We start from the raw sequence: 23757 nt of genomic DNA, 5'->3' as shown, positions 1-23757 counted from the left end.
CGTGGGCCTCTCACTGTTGTGGCCTCTCACGTTCCGGAGCACAGGCTCCAGACGTGCAGCCTCAGCGCCCATGGCTCACGGACCCAGCCGCTCCGCGGCATGTGGGATTTTCCCAGACCGGGGCACGAACCTGTGTCCCCTGCATCGGCAGGCAGACTCTCAACCACTGCGCCACCAGGGAAGCCCTGGCAGACTCTTGAGATATATTAATTCCTTGACATTCTAAACTGGACAACAAAACCAACGTAATCAATAAAATAATAATATAAATCTTATTACTAGGCTGTCATGTTATTTCCATGAATAAGTTATAAATGAACAGAATCTATACATCTTTCTGTGTGCCATTCTCCTAGAAAAGACCCACATGCTTCCTCTGCCCCCTCCCAAAACACTGCCCCCTCCCAAAATCCCATCTTACTGATCTTTTCTGATAACAATCTTCTAGTGCCCCCACATAAGCCAGTGGTAGTAATGCCTCTGAGTGTTTTCGGTTGAGTGGTTGTTCTACTCTTATAAGCAAAATTAAAACCTGATGTTTAATGGTTCCACGATTTAACTATAACCATGTTCAGAGATTTCAGTTGCAAAAGGTTGACTAGCCTTAAATGATAAAAGATGTGAAAAGATGACATTAATAAGTATGGTACATATAAAAAATAAGGGTATACTACGCAGTTAAAACAAAATATGAGGGCATGTTCTGTGTACTAATACATGATATATGATTAAGTGGGAAAAAGTGCTGATAGTATGCTACCTTTTGTCTAAAATACGAGAAAGTAAGATTATAGATTCTTGTTTGCTTTTATAGGCAAAAGGAAACTCTGGAAAGGGGCATAAGTAATCATAGTAATTGCCTGGTTGGTAGGTGGTGGGGTGGATGCATGGGCCACAGGTAGGAGAGAAACTTCACTGAAAACTTTTTCATAATTTAAAATTTTTTGAACCATATGAATTAATTGTCTATTAAAATTAAATTGAAAAAAAGAACAAGGGGAAGGAAAACCATTAGGGTACATTCACATTTAAATTTCTCTGTATACCCTTTGAAAGTTGTATTATATTGTTTTATTTATAGCTCCCAGCTGAAAATCTCCTAGCCTTGTTACTTTGACCTGATTTGGGTAATTTGAAAACTAGAATCTAGATAGATGTACATGCAGTGTTTTAATTACCATAGTTTTAAATTTTGAGCAAGATGGGTTGCAATATTAATACAGGTAGTGCCCAGCTCACCAGCAAGTTACACTATAAAAGTTTCTCTTCCACCGTTCACTTAAAAATGATTAAGATAGTAAATTTTATGTTATGTGGGGGTTTTTTTTGTTTTTTTTTTTCGTGGTACGCGGGCCTCTCACTGTTGTGGCCTCTCCCGCTGCGGAGCACAGGCTCCGGACACGCAGGCCCAGCGGCCATGGCTCACGGGCCCAGCCGCTCTGGGGCATGTGGGATCCTCCCGGACTGGGGCACGAACTCACGTCCCCTGCATCGGCGGGCGGACTCCCAACCACTGCGCCACCAGGGAAGCCCATGTTATGTGGTTTTTTATCTCAATTTAAAAAACTGTTAAAAAACCCAATATGACTTTATTCATTTATAGAAATGATAGTGGTTTTTTGTTCTGTTTTTTTTTTAATTTATTTTTGGCTGCATTGGGTCTTTGTTGCTGCGTGCGGGCTTTCTCTCATTGCGGCGAGCGGGGTCTTCTCATTGCGGTGGCTTCTCTTGTTGCGGAGCACTGGCTCTAGGCATGCAGGCTCAGTAGTTGTGGAGCACGGGCTTAGTTGCTCCGCGGCATGTGGGATCTTCCCAGACCAGGGCTCGAACCCGTGTCCCCTGCATTGGCAGGCGGATTCTTAACCACTGCGCCACCAGGGAAGCCCCCGAAATGAAAGTTTTAAATCAGAATATTTTCAACTACACGTTGTTGGTCCTGAATCATGTAGTTTAAATGACTTGTACAATCCTTAATAGCTTATAAAAATACGTATACTTTTAGTTATGATTCTTTCCCTTTGTTAAAAATATCTTGTTTATATTTGCAAATATTTGTCCTTTATGCTCAAGGAAAGATTTGTATATTGCTAATAAAAATGTAACAATACTTTAAAAAAATATTTTTCTTCCAGACCACCGAATGAGTGCCAACTGCCTTCTTTTGGTATAATGTGCTGTGTACGTGCTAAGTGAGAAAAGAGCATGAGGCATCCGTCAAGGGTGCACTCTGTAATTATACAGACCACTCATAAACATGAAAAAAGCCCTGGCAGAGAGATGGCAAGTGACTCATGCAGACAGCACCTGCTCTTGCTGATAGAGACAGAGACATCTTGGCATCCTGATGTTTGGGGGACTTTATGGAGGAGACTAGGTTGAAAGAGTGGGCCAGGAACTGGATAAGCAGAAAGAAACAGAAAGAACTGTCCAAGTGTAGGACAGAAGACAGAAACTTGAGATGGACATGATGAACTGCTTTTTATTTTTTTAGTGGAGTGTTCTAAGACAAACAGGGAACTGCAGGTAGAAGTGAAGTTGTAAAAGTCCTCAGGAAGTTGGGGCTTTATTTGGGAAACACTGGTTTTGGAGTATAAAAGTGATATCCTAAACATGACAGAAATATGCCTATTACTCACCTACCCACCCTTCCTCCCATTTCTTCATTCATTCAACAAATATTCTTTCACCACCTCCTTTGTGAAAATCACAGATACAAGAAAATTTCCCTAACCATAAAGTATAGAATATGGGCAAAGGCAAGTGTGAAGCAGAAAGTCCAGAAAGCCTGTAACAGTGATCCAGGATTGTAGTCATGTTACTGGATTGATAAAAGGGCTAATGGTTTTTAAACACTTAAGAGTATTTGCCAAATATTTTATCATTACTCTAAATGGAGTATAACCGTTAAAAATTGTGAAACACTATATTGTACACCTGTAATTTATTTAATATTATACATCAACTATACTTCAATTAAAAAAAGCATGTATATTACATTGAAAAAAAAGAGTATATGCCAGACACTGTTAAATGCTTATATATGTTATGTATTATCCTCATAACCCTATAGACACTTTTATTATCCCAATTTACCCATGAAGAAAGTGAGGCTTAGAGAGGTTAATTAATATAGTCACACAACAAAGAATAATATAAATATCATTTGTTTAGCAGATTAAAGTTTGTAAATATTTTTATAGGCCCTCTTTTGTTTGATCCTCTGCCTATGTGTTAGGCCTCCTAAATAGCATTATTCTCATTTTATAGATACAGAAGATACAGATACAGAAGAACATAGAGAAACTTGCCTAGGCAATCATTCATCAGACAGTAAGCACGTACCGTGTGCCAGGCATTCTTCTATGCAATAGACAAGATAGATCAAGTGCTTGTCCTCAGGGAATTGTTTTCTGGTGGGGATGAATAACAGTGAATATATAAGTAAATAATACCAAATAATTTCTGGAGATGACAAGTACTGTGAAGTAGACAAAATAAGGTAAAGTAATAGAGGGGGGCTGGCTACAGTAGAAAATGAAGGCCTTTCTAAGGAAGTGATGATGGTTGAGACCTGTATAACAAGAGGGCCTCATGCAACAATCTGAAGGGAAAACATTCCAAGCAAGAGTGCAGTAAGTACAGAGGCCCTGAGATAGGAACACAGTTGTCATTTTCAGTGGAGAGAACCCAGTGTGGCTAAATCATGGTGAAGGAGAGGAGAGAGAATGAGAAAGAAGAAGTAGGCTGGAGCTTGATTATGTAGGGACTTGTGGGCTGTGGTAAACGGTTTGGTTCTTATTCTGTGGGCAATAGGAAGACAGTGGAGAGTTTTAAACAGGGTGTTTGTGTGTATGCATGTTGGCGGGGAGGTGACATGGTCTGATTTACACTTTTTTAAAAAACCATCCTTGTTGCTGTTTGCAGGATAGACTGTGTGAATGGTGGGGTAAGACTGAGGTAGGTAGAACAGTTAGTTGACCAAGTGAAAGATCATGGTGACTTTGAGTAGGGTGGTAGTAACAGTGGAGTTGGAGAAAAGTGGTGTGTTTGAGATGTGCTTTGGAGGTAGAGCCAGTAGGACTTATTGGTGAGTTAGCAGTGCATTAGAGAGTCAGACAGTACACTGTAATGTTTAAGAGATAGATGAGATTGCCCATATTTGGATCCCTACTTTGCCACTTACTAGCTGTATGATGTTTAGATAAGTTTTTTAACCACTCTGCACCTCAGTTTTCTCCTTAGTAAATGAGGATAATTGTAGTAACCTACCTAATAGGGGTGTTTTGATCAGTAAATAATATGACTACACAGTGTTCAATAAGTGTTGTCTTTTTTGTTTGTTTTAGCTGTTACTGGTTATGAGGTTTGAAGGAGAAAGAGGAATCAAGGATAACTTACACATTTTTGGCCAGATCAAATGAGTGCACAGTATTAAAGAGATAAGAAATAGTGGTGTTGGGAAAGCTGGACAGCCTCATGTAAATCAATGAAATTAGAACCCTCCCTCACACCAAATACAAAAACTAAAGTCAAAATGTTTTAAAGACGTAAATATAAAACATTACACCATAAAACTCCTAGAAGAGAACATAAGCAAAACATTCTCTGACATAAATCATAGCAATATTTTCTTAAATCAGTCTCACAAAGCAAAAGAAATAAAAGCAAAAATAAACAAATGGGACCTAATCAAACTTGAAAGCTTTTGCACAGCAAAGGAAAGCACAAACAAAACAAAAAGACAACCTATGGAATGCGAGAAAATACTTGCAAACAATGCAACCGACAAGGGGTTAATTTCCAAAATATACAAACAGCTGATACAACTCAATAAAAAAAAATACAAACAGCCCAACCAAAAAATGGGCAAAAGGCTGAATAGACATTTCTCCAAAGAAGATATACAGGTAGCCAACAGGCACATGAAAATATGCTCAACTTTGCTAATTATTAGAGAATAACCATCATCAAAAAGTCTACAAATAATAAATGCTGGAGAGGGTGTGGAGAAAAGGGAACCCTCCTACGCTCTTGGTGGGAATGTAAACTGATACAGCCACTATGGAGAACACTATGGAGGTTCGTTAAAACACTAAAAATAGAGTTACCATATGATCCAGCCAATCCCACTCCTGGGTATATATTTTGGAAAAGACAAGAATTCTAATTCGAAAAGATGCATGTACCCCAGTGTTCACTGCAGCACTATTTACAGTAGCCAAGACATGGATGCAACCTAAATGTCCATCGACAGATGAATTGATAAAGAAGATGTGGTACCTATATACAGTGGAATATTACTCAGCCATAAAAACATTGTAATATTGCAATTTGCAGCAACATGGATAGACCTAGAGAATATCATACTAAGTGACGTACGTCAGACAGAGAAAGAGAAATATTATATGATATCATTTATATGTGGAATCTAAAAATTTATACAAATGACTCTATATACAAAACAGAAGTAGACTCACAGACAGAAAACAAACTTACGGTTACCAAAGGGGAAAGAGGGAGTGGAACGATAAATTAGGAGTATGGGATTAACAGATACAAACTACTATACATAAAATAGATAAGCAAAAAGATTTACTCTACAGCACAGGGAACTATATTCAATATCTTGTAAAGACCTATAATGGAAAATAATAAATATATATATATATATATATGTATAACTGAATCACTTTGTGGTACACCTGAAGCTAACACAATATTGTAAATCAACTATACTTCAATTAAAAAATAAAATTTAGGGCTTCCCTGGTGGCACAGTGGTTGAGAGTCTGCCTGCTGATGCAGGGGACAGGGGTTTGTGCCCCGGTCCGGGAAGATCCCACATGCCGCAGAGCGGCTGGGCCTGTGAGCCATGACCGCTGGGCCTGCGCATCCGGAGCCTGTGCTCCGCAACAGGAGAGGCCACAACAGTGAGAGGCCCACATACCGCAAAAAAAAAAAAAGAAAGAAAGAAAAAAATAAAATTTAAAAAAGAGAGATAAGACATACTTTAAGGGTGAGTGAATTTAAGGATGGAAATCAGTAGTTCAGTTTTGTCCATGGTAAGTTTAAGGCTCCTATTAGATAACCAGGATCATGGGATAGGAAGTGACAAGAATGGAACTTGTTTTGTGGGTATTTCACTTCTAAAACTTGCCCTCTTTCCACTCTTTGAGAGGCAGAGTAAGTGAGTGATTATGAGCACAGACTCTGCAGTTAGACTGCCTGAATCTGAATTCTAGCTCTGCTATTTACTAGCTTTATGACCTTGGATTAGTTACTTAAACTTTCTGTGCCTCATTTTTGTTACCTGTAAAATGGGATGATGGTTTGTTAAAGCACTTAGATCAGTGCCTCCTCACACACAGAATGTACGATGTTCTGTAAAGTGATTGTTGCTATTGTTGTTACTTTTCAATCCTGAATGTTGCTATAGAAATGAAATGAGAAGAAGATTCAAGCAATGTATTTTATGAAGGAAGGATTAACAGGATTTTGGTGACAAATTGGATATTGAGGGTAAAAGAGAGGAGTCAAAGGTTGTTCAGAGGTTCTGAGCTAGAGTGAGTCTATTTGAGGTAGAGTAGGATTGATAAGGAGTTGAGTTTTAGACCTATTAACTTTGAAAATAGCCAAAAGAAAATGTCCAGAAAGCAGTTAAAAATGTGGGAACTAGATAGAACTCAAGAGAAAGTTCAAGACTAGAAATATAGATATGGAATCATCTGCTTAGAAGTGATAATGAAAGATACCAGAGTGAATGAGTTTGGTAAGAGAGAAAGAGAAAGAAGTGAGATGAATAGAAGAACAAGGACTTAAAGGGTAAGGATTTCCATCTCAAAGGCAAAGCAGGATAGATGGCAGAGTACAGAACTAACAGAGACAAGGAAAGTAAGGAAATAGTGGTAGTCTATGTTTGAGAAATAAAGGGAGGGAAAACTGGGAAGGTGGTAAGTCATCTGAGGATTTCTTTGAAAAGATGTTTGGAATTATTTGGTGAAGAACTAGTCATAAAAATGGGATAGTGGATGGTCCTAATGTCTTAGAATGGTGGAAAACATTCTAGGGCAACATAGATGTTACAGCAAATCTCAACAAGGAAGAGAAAGCAGCTGCCCTAGGATAGGTGTGAAAACTGTAAGTACAGCTGCAGGAAATATTCGTGCCCTTTATTGTTACTATGTTTCAAATACTGTACTTGGCACTTTGTTCTCCCTGAATCCTCAGGATTCTCCGAAATATTGGAAACCACCTAAATGTTATCAAAATAAACATGGCTTGAATAAATTATGGCACATCCATATAATGTAATGTCTTTCAGCCATTTTTTTTTAAACCAGGTAGATCTATACTGGCAAAGGAAGATATCAGTGGGATACTTTTCTGTGATAATAAACACGTTTGAAAACTTATCTATCTATTGCAATAGACTAAACTCAAGGATGGGCACTGGGTTGTATTCATCTTGTAATATCAGAGTCTAGCGTGGATTCTTGTATGTCTTAACTGTTGGTCAAATGAATAAGTGCATACATGCTTATAAAATGTAGAGCACCAGTACCACACTGGACTTGAGTGTGTGTGTGTGTGTGCGCGCGCACGTGTGTACTTTGTGAACCTAAAAGCAGAAAATATTATAATATTATTAAGGAAAATACCATTCAGAAATAGGAGGTATTACTTATTATTAGGCAGTTTTCAGAGAGACTTCATTGGTTTAGACAGTAATTTTGGAGGTTTGAAGAAAATTATGAAAATAGAGAAAAGATAGTTCCAACTTTGTCAGTGAAAGGAAGAAAATTGTTGGGGTGGGACCGGCCACGCACAATTCTTTCTGTGGGTGGAAATGGGGTGAAGCGTCCCGCTTGGGCTGGTGTTAAAGGCCTGAGTTCATTATGGTAGATGGTTATTGAACTGGAACTTTCCTAAATGCTGACTTTTCAAATGAAAGAGTTCTTCAACCATCGAATAGTCTCCTAATCAGATGCTCACTATGATTCAACATGTGTAGTGGGCATTTTAGATCTGAGTGCTCTGTCATACAAATAGAAACAACATTGTCTTAAACAGGCCTGTGATTCAAAACGAAGAAACCAGTTTACCAATTAGGATCTGTAAGCGGCCTTATTTATTGTTAGTGGAATAACATCTGCATTCTAATATATGTATTCACTTGCTTTTTATTTAAAAACTCTAATTGCCCTGAAGATTATAGATAATGGCCCGCTCTAAGGTTACTTCTTTTGATGAATGGGAGATTTCATCCACGAAAAATGAAGCTTAATGTTTTCATTTGTTAGAAATCTTGACGAGACTCTGAATAATTACTTTTTCTCATCCTTTTGAGTAACATCAACTTTTAAAGTCTTTATCAAATAAAAATAGAATTTATAGCATTTTTAATGTCTATTTATTTCTGTGAGGTTGTTCCATCATATTTTTCCTTATATATTCATTTAAATCACATTGAAGACTGCCTGAAATGGCATTTTCACGATAATTCTGGGAACCATCCTTTGTATGTTACTTACTGCTGATATATGTATTCTGGTATTTCTTGCCTTCTATCATACATAAATTCTACTGGCATATTAAATACCATAGAGAGGAACTGACTGATAGTAAATCAAATGTTTTACAGCATACTATTGGGAATGTTGGATTCATTACTATGAAGAAATTATATTTGATCACGATTTTCAGAGCTTCCTAATACTGTAATTTATTGGTGCTTCTTAATGTTCTGTGTTAGTTATATACAAGCTCAAAATTGGATTCATTTTAGCTATGCATAATATATGCTATAGTGAATCTTTTCCACACACACAAAAAGTAGCAAATATCCAACACTATGTTTGATTAGAACTATTAAGCCCAACAGCTTGTATTTAACTAACACGGTGGTAATTATATAGTCAACTGGGTAGTTCATTCTCTACCGTAGAAGCTATATATTAGAATAAAGCTATTTTGGTGTATCAGGTGCCAAAGGAAAATTGGCTAACCAGAAAGGGAATAGCTTTATGTGGTGAAGATGTCAAATGAACAGTTTTAACTCACAGTCATTTTTTTAGAGAATACGTAAGTTAGGTTTTTATTTTTAGTTCCCACTCTTCCCTTCATAGTTAAATGACGGAAAATGACTCTCGGTCCCCAAACTACTCTTATGCATCGTTCAAAATAGCCCTGACAGACTAGCCCCTCCAGTAGTGGTGAGATTTATGGCTTTCCATTCCTTGGTGTTCCATTACTCTGTCTACACCATCAAATTGATTAGTAGGCAGTGGAGAGCAAGGAAAGAGAGGCAACTGCTTAGAGCCAGCTGGTGTCCATCATCTTAATGAACTGCTCAGAGATGGTTACTATTGTCCTTGATTCTCATTATAGTTGATGATGACCAGATCTTTTAAAATGTTTCCCCCCTCCCTTATTCTGTATTACAGGGCCCACTGGAAAATGATTTGGTTGTTTATGTAGCGCTCATAGCAGAAAGCCAACGGTATGAAATCCAGATGGGTGGCGTGTTCTTTTGAGGGGGAGGGAAGGGGATTGATTGCTTTGGGCTTATAATACTGAGTGTGGTGGTAGAAATTAACTTCATAGACCCCTTCACAGGGTTTCAAGGATGTCACTAATGTCACTTTAAGTGCCAGAATAACATTCTTTTCATGTTTAAAAATAATTTTGCTTTAGTTGGTGTTAATATTAATTAAAGTCTGTGACCAGTGCCAGTGTTGCCTGGTGTGTAGTTTTGAGAAATTAATGCAAACAGATTATGGGGATCCCCCAAGTTAGTGCTTACCTCTCTGGCAGCCCCCAAAGCTCACAGCTGATGCTTTGTGAAGAACCCAAGAGGGCTCTGGATTCCAGTGCAGATGACATATTGCTGACATTAACAAATGAATAATGTGCTCCAAACTAGCATAGTCTTTCCCCTTTTCTCCTCCTCCTTCACCATTGTCCATATAAATGCATTACTGAAAATGTCTCTTTTTTTCCCTGTGTTTTTTAGCCTTCAGGTTTTCCTCAACACATATGGTATTCAGACTCAAACTCCTCAACAGGTAGAACCCATTCAGATCTGGGCCCAGCAGGAGCTCGTGAAAGTAAGTGATTCTGCTTCTTTACTGTCTCCTTTATGTAGGTACTAGAGCATGATGATTAGACTTAGTTTATAGTCAAGAAGCATATTTAAAAATCCAATTCTGAGATAGGGTCATTGATCCAAAGTCTTTCTGATTAAGCTGAGAGACCCACTTTATCAGACACTGTTACTGAAACACAACTGCATTGTGTGTGTGCGTTATATTCATAGGTCTTGTTGATTTCTGCTCCTTGCTAAAGTCTATTACAAACCTGGACTGACCACTTAAATAACAAATCAGCCTTAATTTTAGTAGTGGTGTATAAAATTAACCTTTACATTTGATTTATTTTCCCTTTTATTAACAATTAAAGAAATCTTCTCACCTAAATATTGTTGGTAATAACTACTTCCCTTTTTCTCTTGCCTTACTATTTGGAGTCTGAAGTAATTCCTACCCTCTTTGGTTTGCTGGGTCTCAAAATAATTATAAAGTGACATCTGAATTTATATTTGATGCAGTTACATACCTATTAGATTGGATTAAAAGATGACTTTTGAGGCCTTTTGTATGCACTGCCCTGCAGCATATGCCTGAGTTTAGGAATATTACTGCTCATTAGGGATGGGAAATTGTTGATCTCCACTAATTATTTTTAAACCACTGTTTTTATTTGGTAATCATTAAAAACAGTACAGGAATGGGACTTCCCTGGTGGTCCAGTGATTGGGACTTTGCACTTCCAATGCAGGGGGCGCAGGTTTGATCCCTGGTCTCGGGGACTAAGATCCCGTATGCCGCCTGGCCAAAAAAAACAGTGTTTGTTTTTGGTGTTTGGTGGAAATGTTTAGAATAGTCTCTCTCAAGTGATCAAGATTGATTGAGTCAGTTAAGCTGATAAAAATGTTTTTTATTAAAACCTTGATGTTACAACAAAGAATAAAAGCTCAGAGAAGTGAGGTGCACATTGCAGGGAAAATGCAAGGCCCCAGAGTTGTTGCTAATCAGACTGGACTTCATGCATTGACAACAAAACCAGAACCTGGGTGTTAGGTCACCCAGAGCACCAGCTCTTCAAAAGTCCTTAACAAATTAGAGCTCTTTTCTCCCCCTCGATTAAAGAGACATGGCTAAAAATGCAAGGAACCCTGGAGTAGGTAACACTTTAAAATCACACTACAAAGTAAACGATGGAAAGCTAGGTTTCATTGTAGAAGAGGCTAAATGAGGCCAAGAGGGAAGTAAGGATCCACAAGGCAAGGAGAGGAGGCTGTATGGAATGGCAGAAAATCTAAGGTTGTAACACTGTGCACTTATCGTTCAGGTGCAGGCTGTATTTGCTGATACACTTTTATGGCCTCTCACTGAAAGCTCCAGAGAATGGTAACAAAGGTTATTATTCTTTGATAAACATGCTCTCAAAACAAATTAACCTGAATCTGTATCTTCAGGCCTAATGTATATTAGCACCTCTTTCTGGGAGCATCTGTACTCTACCAGACAACATACAATCAAGACTTAAGAGACCAACATGGCTCCAAATAACTTGAATGTGGCATTTTATTCATTCATTCATTCATCGTAACACCTGTTCTGTGCAGAGTACTGTGTGGAGCACACAGATAAAATGACTCTGTCCCTGTTCTCAGTTAGTGACCTCTGGGTCTGTTGGGATGACAGAAAAATAGTTAATGACAATCCACTTTGATCGGTGCTATGACAGATGTTAGTGCAAGGTGCTGAGGAGTCACAGAGGTGGTAGGAAGCATTCTGTTACAAAGTGAAGACTTATAACAGGTCCTGACTTATTTTATACTTTGTTGTTTTAAAGATGGCATTAACGCATGATTTACAATTTGGGTGTGTGTTGTGGCTAAAAAGACAGATATGTGACCAGGAGCCCAGCTTCTCTGTGCACGTGTCAGGATGGAAAATTCTCTGTGGCTACAGCCTCTGTGTTTCAAGCTAGCTGCATTTTGGGATTCACCCTCTAAGATATACTGCCGACTACATTGTTTCTTATAGTCTACCTTTTAAAAGTGAAAATGTTCCCTCAAATCTTAGTTAATACACATATTCTTATGCCAGTGGCTGCTTATTCTCTTCTGAGAAGTTGCACCCTCCTTCAGCCCACTGAAGAGGGTGTGAGGGCAGACAGCTGAGGGTAAGGCTTTCACTGTGTGTGGTTAATGTTTCATAATGTGGTAACTGTGGTTTGATTTGCCTCATGGGAGATCTGAATACACTGCAGATGTAGAATGAAGTATTTCTGTACTTCCAGGTGGTTTGGTCCCTGCTATGTGTTTCAGAGCATTAAATGGTGTGAATGTGTACAATGTAGGGACGGTATTATCAGTACCCTAGAATTCAGTGAGCATTCTGCATCTGATTACTTAATTGTCATAGACCTTCTCTACCATGGTTCAGAAAGTTAAGGAAAATGCTTTTACTGTAATAGAGTAGTATTTAAGGATTTCCTTTAAATCTGCCTAGATCAGTACATTTTAACTTGTGCATGGTTGATTAATATAATCATTTGCCTAAAAGAAGAAATCTAAAGTAGTTTAGACATAAATATTAATTTAAGGGAAAGTGGTCTCCATCTAGTGCTGTGCACTGTAGTTTCAGTGTAGCTATACAGTGCTATATAATACTTATAGAGTACTTTTTATAGCCAGTGGACTTTGTCTAAAACCACTGCTGTTCCAGAATTAATATGCACAGCACATGTGGTTCAGGAGGACATTCACTTGCTCCCTCATTCATCCATCGAGTATTTCCTGAGCACCAGCTGTATGCCAGGCACAGTGCCAACTCAGGGGGTGCTATTTTCTAGGAACATTCAATGGAGAAGGAGAAGGAGACAGCTAACTCTGACATACATGTGTGCACCATGGCAGAATGAACAGAGAGCTCTGGTGATGACATTAATTTTGTATACGTTGAGGTTGATATTTGAAATCAGTTCAAATGATAATCAGTAGATTGTGTAGAGACAGTTGGTTTGATTTTCCATTAGGTTAGATTTCTACCTCTCATCAGATACAAAAATAAATTCCAGACAGATTAAAGATTTAAATCTTTTTAATGATTTAGATATAAAATCACTAAAAAAAAAATAGGAGAACAGTTTACAACTGTTGTGAGGGGAAGTCCATTCTTAGAGTAACACTAGTGCCAAAAATCGATTAAGGAAGTGATTGACAGATTTAACTAAATATAATTGAAGGTAGCATAAACAACCTGGCACATCAAAGGTGCTTGTGAAATTTCCTAGCAGAAAAATGTTTAGATTGAAATACCAAATGCTGAAGTGATGTTTGAACTACTATGCAGTCATTCTCACATTTCATAACAACATTGAAGATGAGCAAATTGAGTAAAATATTTGATAAAACAGCAATATTCTTAACATACCAAGATCTTTTACAAATGAAAAAGAATGACAAATGCCCAGTAGACAGGGGAAGAAAGGAAAAAGTGCATAGAACATACAAATAGCTATTAAGTATATGGGAAAATGGTCCACCACAAAATATTTGAATACAGTTGTTTAAAACTAAAATGAAATGTCATTGTGACTCAAGAGAGTGACAAAAATGGCCTATGCACATTTAATGTCGAAGTAATTGGTCCATTATTTCTGGAGGGTGACCAAGCTGGCAGTATGTTTGAAAGAGAATGTATATTCTCTTTGATTCATCAAGTCTAAGAAATTATCCTGAAGAAGTAATCGTATACTGTCCAAAATTGGTTACAGAATTGGTTTTGAAATAACTAAAAATTGGGAGCTACCTTCATCAGGGGATCCATGTTAAATAGGGTAAGGAGACTTCTTGATTGGATTAAGTGCTCTGGCACTAATTAACCCCTAGTTCATTCCAAGTTTATCTGTTTTTACTTTGTAGAAAAACAATATTAAGTTTAAAAAAATGGAACACCAGATTATATAGTATATGAACCCATTTATGTAAATATATATACATGTATGTGTGTATGTGATATGGGTATTTATCTATGCACTGTTAAAAATCTATAACCCTATCTTATGCTTCTGGTGTTTTTAGGGATCACACAATAAATTACACTCCTTTTAACACATACCAAAGTGAAATAGTTGTTGCCTAAGGGGTTACGAGAGTAACAGGACCATTCACTTGTAGCATGTGGATTAAATTTTTCATAAAATTCATATAATCGGAAAAATCAGTAAAGACATTTCCATGTTGGTGGGAAATACTTGAAGGTGGGAATCTGGTCGAAGTTATGTGGCCCTGTTTTTTAAAACTTTAAAGAGCCAAAATTTTTATCACAGAGGAAGCATTTGTTTCTCTGTGTGCTTGTATGAATCAGATAGAGCCATGCAAGTTATAAATTCATGACATGACAGTGTAAGAACAATGTCAAATTTTAGAATGTTGCTAAATGGATCTGCAAAAGTTTTGCTCTCAAATCTCCCAGTGCCCCAGAATCTAAGTTGATGTCATTAGCTGGCTTGTTTTCCTACAAGTCCATTGAATAAAGTTTCCCTGGCCTCTTTTTCTCTGGAGAAATCAGAAATTAGCAGGGCATTAGTCGAGGGGGGGAAAGGGGGCAAAAAAGGAAAAGCATGAATTTTTGTCTGGCTCTGATTTACACAGTTGTGTCTTACAGGCTTATTTCCATCTGGGGATCAATGAAAAATTAGGACTCTGCGGAAGGCCAGATAGGCCCATTGGCTGCCTCGGTACATCAAAGGTACTCATGAAATTTCCTTGGAGAGCAGTGTTCAGATTGTAATACCACAGACGGGAATGATGTTTGACCTGCTATGCATCCATTCTCACATTTCATCATATACTTGGGCTAATTATCTGAATTATTATTTTCTACAAGTAAATATCAATAATTAGTTTGGGGGCTTCCCTGGTGGTGCAGTGGTTGAGAGTCCGCCTGACGATGCAGGGGACACGGGTTTGTGCCCCGGTCCAGAAAGATCCCACATGCCGCGGAGCGGCTAGGCCCATGAGCCATGGCCGCTGAGCCTGCGCGTCCTGAGCCTGTACTCCTCAACGGGAGAGGCCACAACAGTGAGAGGCCCGCGTACCGCAAAAAAAAAAAAAATTAGTTTTGTGTGATACCACGAACTCTTCTAAAAATAGATAAGCATCTCACTGCTCTTTTGTTTCTGAGCCTTGTAAGATACCTGATTATAGTAGTATTTACTCAGACGGAGGCTTTTTCCCTTATAGTAGAGGCGGACTACTTTATTAGCATACTGAGTCAATCAAGAAGCTGTACCTTCTTAACATTATGTAGATTTATAAGATTATTTTGTTTGCTTATTCAGAATTAAACATCAGTTTTAATTTTTATTAGGACTTATAGTACTGTACCTTTGCCTTTGGTCTGTTTTATTTGTTTGTTTGTTTATATTTTTTCTTTTTTTAAAAATTTATCCTTTACAGATTTATCGCATTCTAGGAAAGACTGTGGTTTGTTACCCTATCATCTTTGACCTAAGTGATTTCTACATGTCTCAAGATGTTTTACTGCTGATAGATGACATAAAGGTAGCTTCAGAACACCTTTTAATTGAAATGGGATGACTTTGTTTCTAGTGATTTCTATCGTATGTTGTTAAATTAAGTGCTCCTGGGTCTATGATACTGGGTTAATACAGTATCAAATATGAAAGTAAAACAACATCTGCATAGCTTTGGGGAGTTAAATTACTTGCAGCATTAGAATAATAGATGTATTCTGTTTTATATAAAGTTGTATGACTTTACTTGTCTACCTTCTACAAATGGAACTAAAGGGTATATACTGTAGTTGTAAAAGCAGAGGGGGAACTTTTTTGGAAACGATGTTCATACGATAGTAAGTTTATCACTTTTTGAACAAAAGTTGAGTTACCAAAATGATTTTATTTATGAAGAATTTCAAGTAAAACCTCACCTAACTCATTATACCCACTCAGTTAAAATCTCCTCCACTGCCTTTTCCATTTACAGAGTAGAAAAGCTTAGGGTCATGGCCCAGAGCATGAAGTCTGGAGCCAGATTTCATTTGTTAAAATCTTGACTCTACTGTTTACCAGCTCTGTGATCTTGGGCAAGTTAGTTAACTTCTCTGTGTCCCTGTTTTCTCATCTGTATAACTGAATAGAGCTGTCCTGAGGATTAGGAGTTCATATATGCAAAGCCCTCAGAATAGTGCCTGGCACATAGTGAAGTATTAATGTATGTCTTTGATGGGATGATGATTATGATGATGATGATGATAATGATAATAGAAATTGAGTCAAATAAAGAACTCTTCATGTTTCCAATGGTCTGTATAGATTCACCCCAATCTCTTCTACCGGCTGTAATATAAATCTACAGTAACGTGGAGTGAGAATTAATCTTCTGGATGATAACCCTGGGTTGATTTTCCTTCCTTGGGACCATTCTCGAACTGTATTTATTAGGCCTCAAAAAAGGAGTGGGGGGCGGTGCAGCCTTAAAACATGTGTGATCTGTTTTTAAGAACGAAGTTTAAAATCAGAATGGTTTCTAGCTTAACTTGTATGTATTAGAACATTTCTACCCCTAAGTAGTCTATCTTATCCAGGGTTTGATTATGAATTATCTTGATATAGAATAGTTTTGTTGGCTCTTTGCCACTAATGGTTAAGCATCCTGATCAGCTCAGATACTGTGCCATTACATCCTGCCTCATTCTTATGTTTTAATAGAATGCACTACAGTTTATTAAGCAATACTGGAAAATGCATGGACATCCACTTTTCCTTGTTCTCATCCGGGAAGACAATATAAGGTAGGTGGCTGAAAGAGTTGAGGCGCATGCATCTCATCACCATTAACACTGTGAACCCTTTGGAAGCAGGGCCTCCTTGTATTTTTATATCCATCTCAGCGTGTGACAGAGTGTTTTGCGTGTGTAAAGGGTACTTAGTACTAGATAATTAATTTCTCATTCTGTTGTTAATATGCACATTTTGTTTATCTGTTTATATTTTTCAGAGGTAGCCGATTCAATCCCATACTAGATATGCTGGCAGCTTTTAAGAATGGAGTGGTTGGAGGAGTCAAAGTTCACGTTGATCGTCTACAGGTAGTCTTCTGAATTTCAGTGTTTCTGTTTCCAGCACAATTAGTCCACAGATACAGCTATGTTTCTTAATTATATTCTGTGGAAGGTTTTTGTCTGAAGGTTTTATTCTCTGTCTACCTTCCCGTTCCTATTGCCATCACCCCATTTATCTGATCCCTCCAATCTGATGCTTGAGCAATTGCAGTGGTTTCCCACCAGAATTTCAGACTTTAAGAGATCATCTCTGACCTCAGTTTTGCATTTGAGGAAGGTGGGGTCCAGAGTGGTGAAGTGACCTGCTGTATAAGCTCAGGTTCTTTGACTCCCTGGTCCAGTGCTCTGTTCCCTACCACACAGTGACATCCAACCTGGAGATAATTCTTGTTCCATTCAGAATTTTACAGCATTATTTTCATAGCTCCTAAATAACAGAAGCCCTTTGTGGTTCCCTATAACCATAGCAGCCTCTCTGCCCACAATGATCTCCTACTAAACATTCTTTCTGCTTCAGCCAATACAGATTACTTACTGTGTTCTCAAATTTGTGAGGTTCTGCCCCTTTCTGCTCACTCCATTTCCTCTGCCTGGAGTAGCTTTCCTTCTTTCAACATCACTGGGCTTTGAAGTCTTACCAAACTTTAAAGACCAGTTCTGCAGAATCACTCAGACCAGAAATGATACTTTTCTCTTTTAATATCCTTTTATGACCTTTAACATAAACTATTCAAATTGTAGTCCATTATCAACTTATTTCCTTTAAAAAGTTGCGATCATTTCATAGTCTTTTATGTAGTAGATACTCAATATTGAGTAAGAAAGAGGAAAATTTATAAAGAGGGACCTGTGTAGGTAATGTGGTAAATGGCATGTTTACATAATCATTCACTGGTGCTTGCATTGGCTTGGCCAAAAAGTTCATTCGGGTTTTTCCATAAGATATTACAGAAACGAACTTTTTGGCCAACCTAATATTTTGCATACTTGATGATTTTTACCTAAGTTTTTATCTTTTCCCCTTATTTTTTATTCTTTTGTCTTTTTGTAATGCTTCACGGGGGAATTTCTTTGTTATTTATCATGTAGCTCCTCTGTTGAGTTTTGTGTTTTGCTGTCATGTTTTTAATTTTCCCTTTCATACTATCTTGTCCTTTCTTTCCTGGGTATTATATGTTGTCTTATCCTTCTGAGAACATTAACTAGAGAGCTTTGGAAATTTTTCCTTTCTACATTATCTCTTTCAGGTTTTTTTTCTCTGTTTTGGGGGGCTCATTCTTTCATGTTGGAGACATTTGTCAGATGTCTGGTAATCTTTAGCTATCCCTTCATTTTTAAGAGTGAAAGAATAAAAACTTCATTGGAAGCTGTGTGTTTGGGAAAAAGGATCGTTGTCATGATGAATTTACTTGTAAGGTAGTCTGGTGGCAAAGGCCCTTTTTGCTGGGGAAAACCCAGATGCCAATATCTGGAGATTTTTCTCTCTTCTGCTCTTCAGTTTCCCCGGAAAATAAACATCTAGCCTTCTGCTTGAAGGACATACATTTTGCTTCCATGTACTGAGAGCAGGGTTGGGGAGGGGAGTCAGGGATTTTGCACTGTGCTGTATATTATCAGAAACATCTCTCGTTGGGCCAGCTGTTTAATAAGTTGTCTCTCTCTACCGATGCAGATTCAGAAGACAATAAAATAGTACATTATCAAATTGTCCAGGATACTTACAACAGCACAGATTATTTTCACATACACAGCACAAGTGGCTTAATTCTGACAGTACAGATGCTGGACCACGGGTTCGTGCAACACTGCACTTTGAAAGTCAGAGAAACGGATAATAGCTTCCCATCACTAAGCAACAAAGTCTTTGTTTATATCTACAACATGGACTAAAATGACAGCTCTCCAATTTTTAATCAGCTCATTTATGAGTCTTTCACTTAATGCATTGTTTAATCTTTATTTATTTATTTTTACATCTTTACTGGAGTATAATTGCTTTACAATGGTGTGTTAGTTTCTGCTTTATAACAAAGTGAATCAGTTATACATATACATATGTTCCCATATCTCTTCCCTCTTACGTCTCCCTCCCTCCCACCCTCCCTATCCCACCCCTCTAGGTGGTCACAAAGCACCGAACTGATCTCCCTGGGCTATGCGGCTGCTTCCCACTAGGTATCTGTTTTATGTTTGGTAGTGTATATATGTCCATATGTCACCCTCTCACTTTGTCACAGCTTACCCTTCCCCCTCTCCATATCCTCAAGTCCATTCTCTAGTAGGTCTGTATCTTTATTCCTGTCTTACCCCTAGGTTCTTCATGACACTTTTTTTTCTTAGATTCCATATATATGTGTTAACATACGGTATTTGTCTTTCTCTTTCTGACTTACTTCACTCTGTATGACAGACTCTAGGTCCATCCACCTCACTACAAATAACTCAGTTTCGTTTCTTTTTATGACTGAGTAATATTCCATTGTATATATGTGCCACATCTTCTTTATCCATTCGTCTGTTGATGGACACTTAGGTTGTTTCCATGTCCTGGCTATTGTAAATAGAGCTGCAATGAACATTTTGGTACATGACTCTTTTTGAATTATGGTTTTCTCAGGGTATATGCCCAGTAGTGGGATTGCTGGGTCATATGGTAGTTCTATTTGTAGTTTTTTAAGGAACCTCCATACTGTTCTCCATAGTGGCTGTATCAATTTACATTCCCACCAGCAGTGCAAGAGGGTTCCCTTTTCTCCACACCCTCTCCAGCGTTTATTGTTTGTAGATTTTTTGATGATGGCCATTCTAACCAGTGTGAGATGATATCTCACTGTAGTTTTGATTTGCATTTCTCTAATGATTAATGATGTTCAGCATTCTTTCATGTGTTTGTTGGCAATCTGTATATCTTTGGAGAAATGTCTGTTTAGGTCTTCTGCCCATTTTTGGATTGGGTTGTTTGTTTTTTGTTACTGAGCTGCATGAGCTGCTTGTAAATTTTGGAGATTAATCCTTTGACATTTGCTTCATTTGCAAATATTTTCTCCCATTCTGAGGGTTGTCTTTTGGTCTTGTTTATGGTTTCCTTTGCTGTGCAAAAGCTTTTAAGTTTCATTAGGTCCCATTTGTTTATTTTTCTTTTTATTTCCATTTTTCTAGGAGGTGGGTCAAAAAGGATCTTGCTGTGATTTATGTCATAGAGTGCTCTGCCTATGTTTTCCTCTAAGAGTTTGATAGTTTCTGGCCTTACATTTAGGTCTTTAATCCATTTTGAGCTTATTTTTGTGTATGGTGTTAGGGAGTGTTCTAATCTCATACTTTTACATGTAGCTGTCCAGTTTTCCCAGCACCACTTATTGAAGACGCTGTCCTTTCTCCACTGTACATCCTGCCTCCTTTATCAAAGATAAGGTGACCATATGTGCATTGGTTTATCTCTGGGCTTTCTATCCTGTTCCATTGATCTATATTTCTGGTTTTGTGCCAGTACCATACTGTCTTGATTACTGTAGCTGTGTAGTATACTCTGAGGTCAGGGAGCCTGATTCCTCCAGCTCCGTTTTTCGTTCTAAAGATTGCTTTGGCTATTCGGGGTCTTCTGTGTTTCCATACAAATGGTGAAATTTTTTTTCTAGTTCTGTGAAAAATGCCAGTGGTAGTTTGATAGGGATTGCATTGAATCTGTAGATGGCTTTGGGTAGTCTAGTCATTTTCACAGTGTTGATTCTTCCAATCCAAGAACATGGTATGTCTCTCCATCTATTTGTATCATCTTTAATTTCTTTCATCAGTGTCTTATAATTTTCTGCATACAGGTCTTTTGTCTCCTTAGGTAGGTTTATTCCTAGCTATTTTATTCTTTTTGTTGCAGGGGTAAATGGAAGTGGTTTCTTGATTTCACTTTCAGATTTTTCATCATTAGTGTATAGGAATGCCAGAGATTTCTGTGCATTAATTTTGTATCCTGATACTTTACCAGATTTATTGATTAGCTCCAGTAGTTTTCTGGTAGCATCTTTAGGATTCTGTATGTATAGTATCATGTCATCTGCAAACAGTGACAGCTTTACTTCTTCTTTTCTGATTTGGATTGCTTTTATTTCCTTTTCTTCTCTGATTGCTGTGGCTAAAACTTCCAAAACTATGTTGAATAACAGTGGTGAGAGTGGGCAACCTTGTCTTTTTCCTGATCTTAGCGGAAACGCTTTCAGATTTTCACCATTGAGGACGATGTTGGCTGTGGATTTGTCATATATGGCCTTTATTATGTTGAGGAAAGTTCCCTCTATGCCTACTTTCTGCAGAGTTTTTATCATAAATGGTGTTGAATTTTGTCGAAAGCTTTCTCTGCATCTATTGAGAGGACCATATGGTTTTTCTCCTTCCGTTTGTTAATATGGTGTATCACATTGATTGATTTGCGTATATTGAAGAATCCTTGCATTCCTGGAATAAACCCCACTTGATCATGGTGTATGATCCTTTTAACGTGCTGTTGGATCCTGTTTGCTAGTATTTTGTTGAGGATTTTTGCATCTGTGTTCATCAGTGATATTGACCTGTAGTTTTCTTTCTTTGTGACACCCTTGTCTGGTTTTGGTATCAGGGTGATGGTGGCCTCGTAGAATGAGTTGGGGAGTGTTCCTCCCTCTGCTATATTTTGGAAGAGTTTGAGAAGGATAGGTGTTAGCTCTTCTCTAAATGTTTGATAGAATTCTCCTGTGAAGCCATCTGGTCCTGGGCTTTTGTTTGTTGGAAGATTTTTAATCACAGTTTCAATTTCAGTGATTGTGATTGGTCTGTGCATATTTTCTATTTCTTCCTGGTTCAGTCTCAGAAGGTTGTGCATTTCTAAGAATTTGTCCATTTCTTTCAGGTTGTCCATTTTATTGGCATAGAGTTGCTTGTAGTAATCTCTCATGATCTTTTGTATTTCTGCAGTGTCAGTTGTTACTTCTCCTTTTTCATTTCTAATTCTATTGATAGGAGTCTTCTCCCTTTTTTCCTTGATGAGTCTGGCTAATGGTTTATCTATTTTGTTTATCTTCTCAAAGAACCAGCTTTTAGTTTTATTGATCTTTGCTATCATTTCCTTCATTTCTTTTTCATTTATTTCTGATCTGATATTTATGATTTCGTTCCTTCTGCTAACTTCGGGGGTTTTTTGTTCTTCTTTCTCTAATTGTTTTAGGTGCAGGGTTAGGTTGTTTATTCGAGATGTTTCCTGTTTCTTAAGGTAGGATTGTATTGCTATAAACTTCCCTCTTAGAACTGCTTTTGCTGCATCCCATAGGTTTTAGGTCGTCGTGTCTCCATTGTCATTTGTTTCTAGGTATTTTTTGATTTCCTCTTTGATTTCTTCAGTGGTCACTTCGTTATTAAGTTGTGTATTGTTTAGCCTCCATGTGTTTGTATTTTTTACAGATCTTTTCCTGTAATTGATATCTTGTCTCATAGCATTGTGGTCGGAAAAGATACTTGATACAATTTCAATTTTCTTAAATTTACCAAGGCTTGATTTGTGACCCAAGATATGATCTATCCTGGAGAGCCTTCCATGAGCACTTGAGAAAAATGTGTATTCTGTTGTTTTTGGACGGAATGTCCTATAAATATCAATTAAGTCCATCTTGTTAATGTATCATTTAAAGCTTGTGTTTCCTTATTTATTTTCATTTTGGATGATCTGTCCACTGGTGAAAGTTGGGTGTTAAAGTCCCCTACTATGATTGTGTTACTCTCAATTTCCCCTTTTATGGCTGTTAGTATTTGCCTTATGTATTGAGGTGCTCCTATGTTGGGTGCATAAATATTTGCACTTCTTATATCTTCTTCTTGGATTGATCCCTTGATCATTATGTAGTGTCCTTCTTTGTCTCTTGTAATAGTCTTTATTTTAAAGTCTATTTTGTCTGATATGAGAATTGCTACTCCAGCTTTCTTCTGATTTCCATTTGCATGGAATATCTTTTTCCATCCCCTCACTTTCAGTCTGTATGTGTCCCTAGGTCTGAAGTGGGTCTCTTGTAGACAGCATATATATGGGTCTTGTTTATGTATCCACTCATCCAGTCTGTGTCTTTTGGTGGGAGCATTTAATCCATTTACATTTAAAATAATTATCGATATATATATTCCTATTCTCATTTTCTTAACTGTTTTGGGTTTGTTATTGTAGGTCTTTTCCTTCTCTTGTGTTTCTTGCCTAGAGAAGATCCTTTAGCATTTGTTGTAAAGCTGGTTTGGTGGTGCTGAACTCTCTCAGCTTTTGCTTGTCTGTCAAGGTTTTAATTTCTCCATCAAATCTGAATGAGATCCTTGCTGGGTAGAGTAATCTTGGTTGTAGGTTTTTCTCCTTCATCACTTTAAATATGTCCTGCCAGTCCCTTCTGGCTTGCAGAGTTTCTGCTGAAAGATCAGCTGTTAACCTTATAGGGAGTCCCTTGTGTGTTATTTGTTGTTTTTCCCTTGCTGCTTTTAATATGTTTTCTTTGTATTCAGTTTTTGACAGTTCGATTAATATGTGTCCTGGCGTATTTCTCCTTGGATTTATCCTGTATGGGACTCTCTGTGTTTCCTGGACTTGATTAACTTTTTC

General features: G+C 37.7%; 1 protein-coding gene across 7 annotated transcripts in view; it reads left to right on the top strand.

The window, feature by feature from the left end:
- The window catches only part of PHKB (phosphorylase kinase regulatory subunit beta), a 193905-nt gene that overhangs the window by 125932 nt on the left and 44216 nt on the right, over positions 1–23757 (top strand). For all 7 annotated transcript variants that reach the window (XM_079906270.1, XM_079906276.1, XM_079906271.1 and 4 more), the window contains 6 exons: positions 9444–9499; positions 10013–10106; positions 14739–14822; positions 15533–15637; positions 16807–16889; positions 17096–17186. In XM_079906270.1, coding sequence (XP_079762396.1) covers positions 9444–9499; positions 10013–10106; positions 14739–14822; positions 15533–15637; positions 16807–16889; positions 17096–17186 — 513 coding nt within the window. The remainder of the gene's footprint in view (positions 1–9443; positions 9500–10012; positions 10107–14738; positions 14823–15532; positions 15638–16806; positions 16890–17095; positions 17187–23757) is intronic.

The sequence above is a fragment of the Stenella coeruleoalba genome, assembly GCF_951394435.1.
Source record: "Stenella coeruleoalba genome assembly, chromosome: 20".
NCBI lineage: Eukaryota > Metazoa > Chordata > Mammalia > Artiodactyla > Delphinidae > Stenella > Stenella coeruleoalba.
This window is presented reverse-complemented; position numbering and strand designations above follow the sequence as displayed.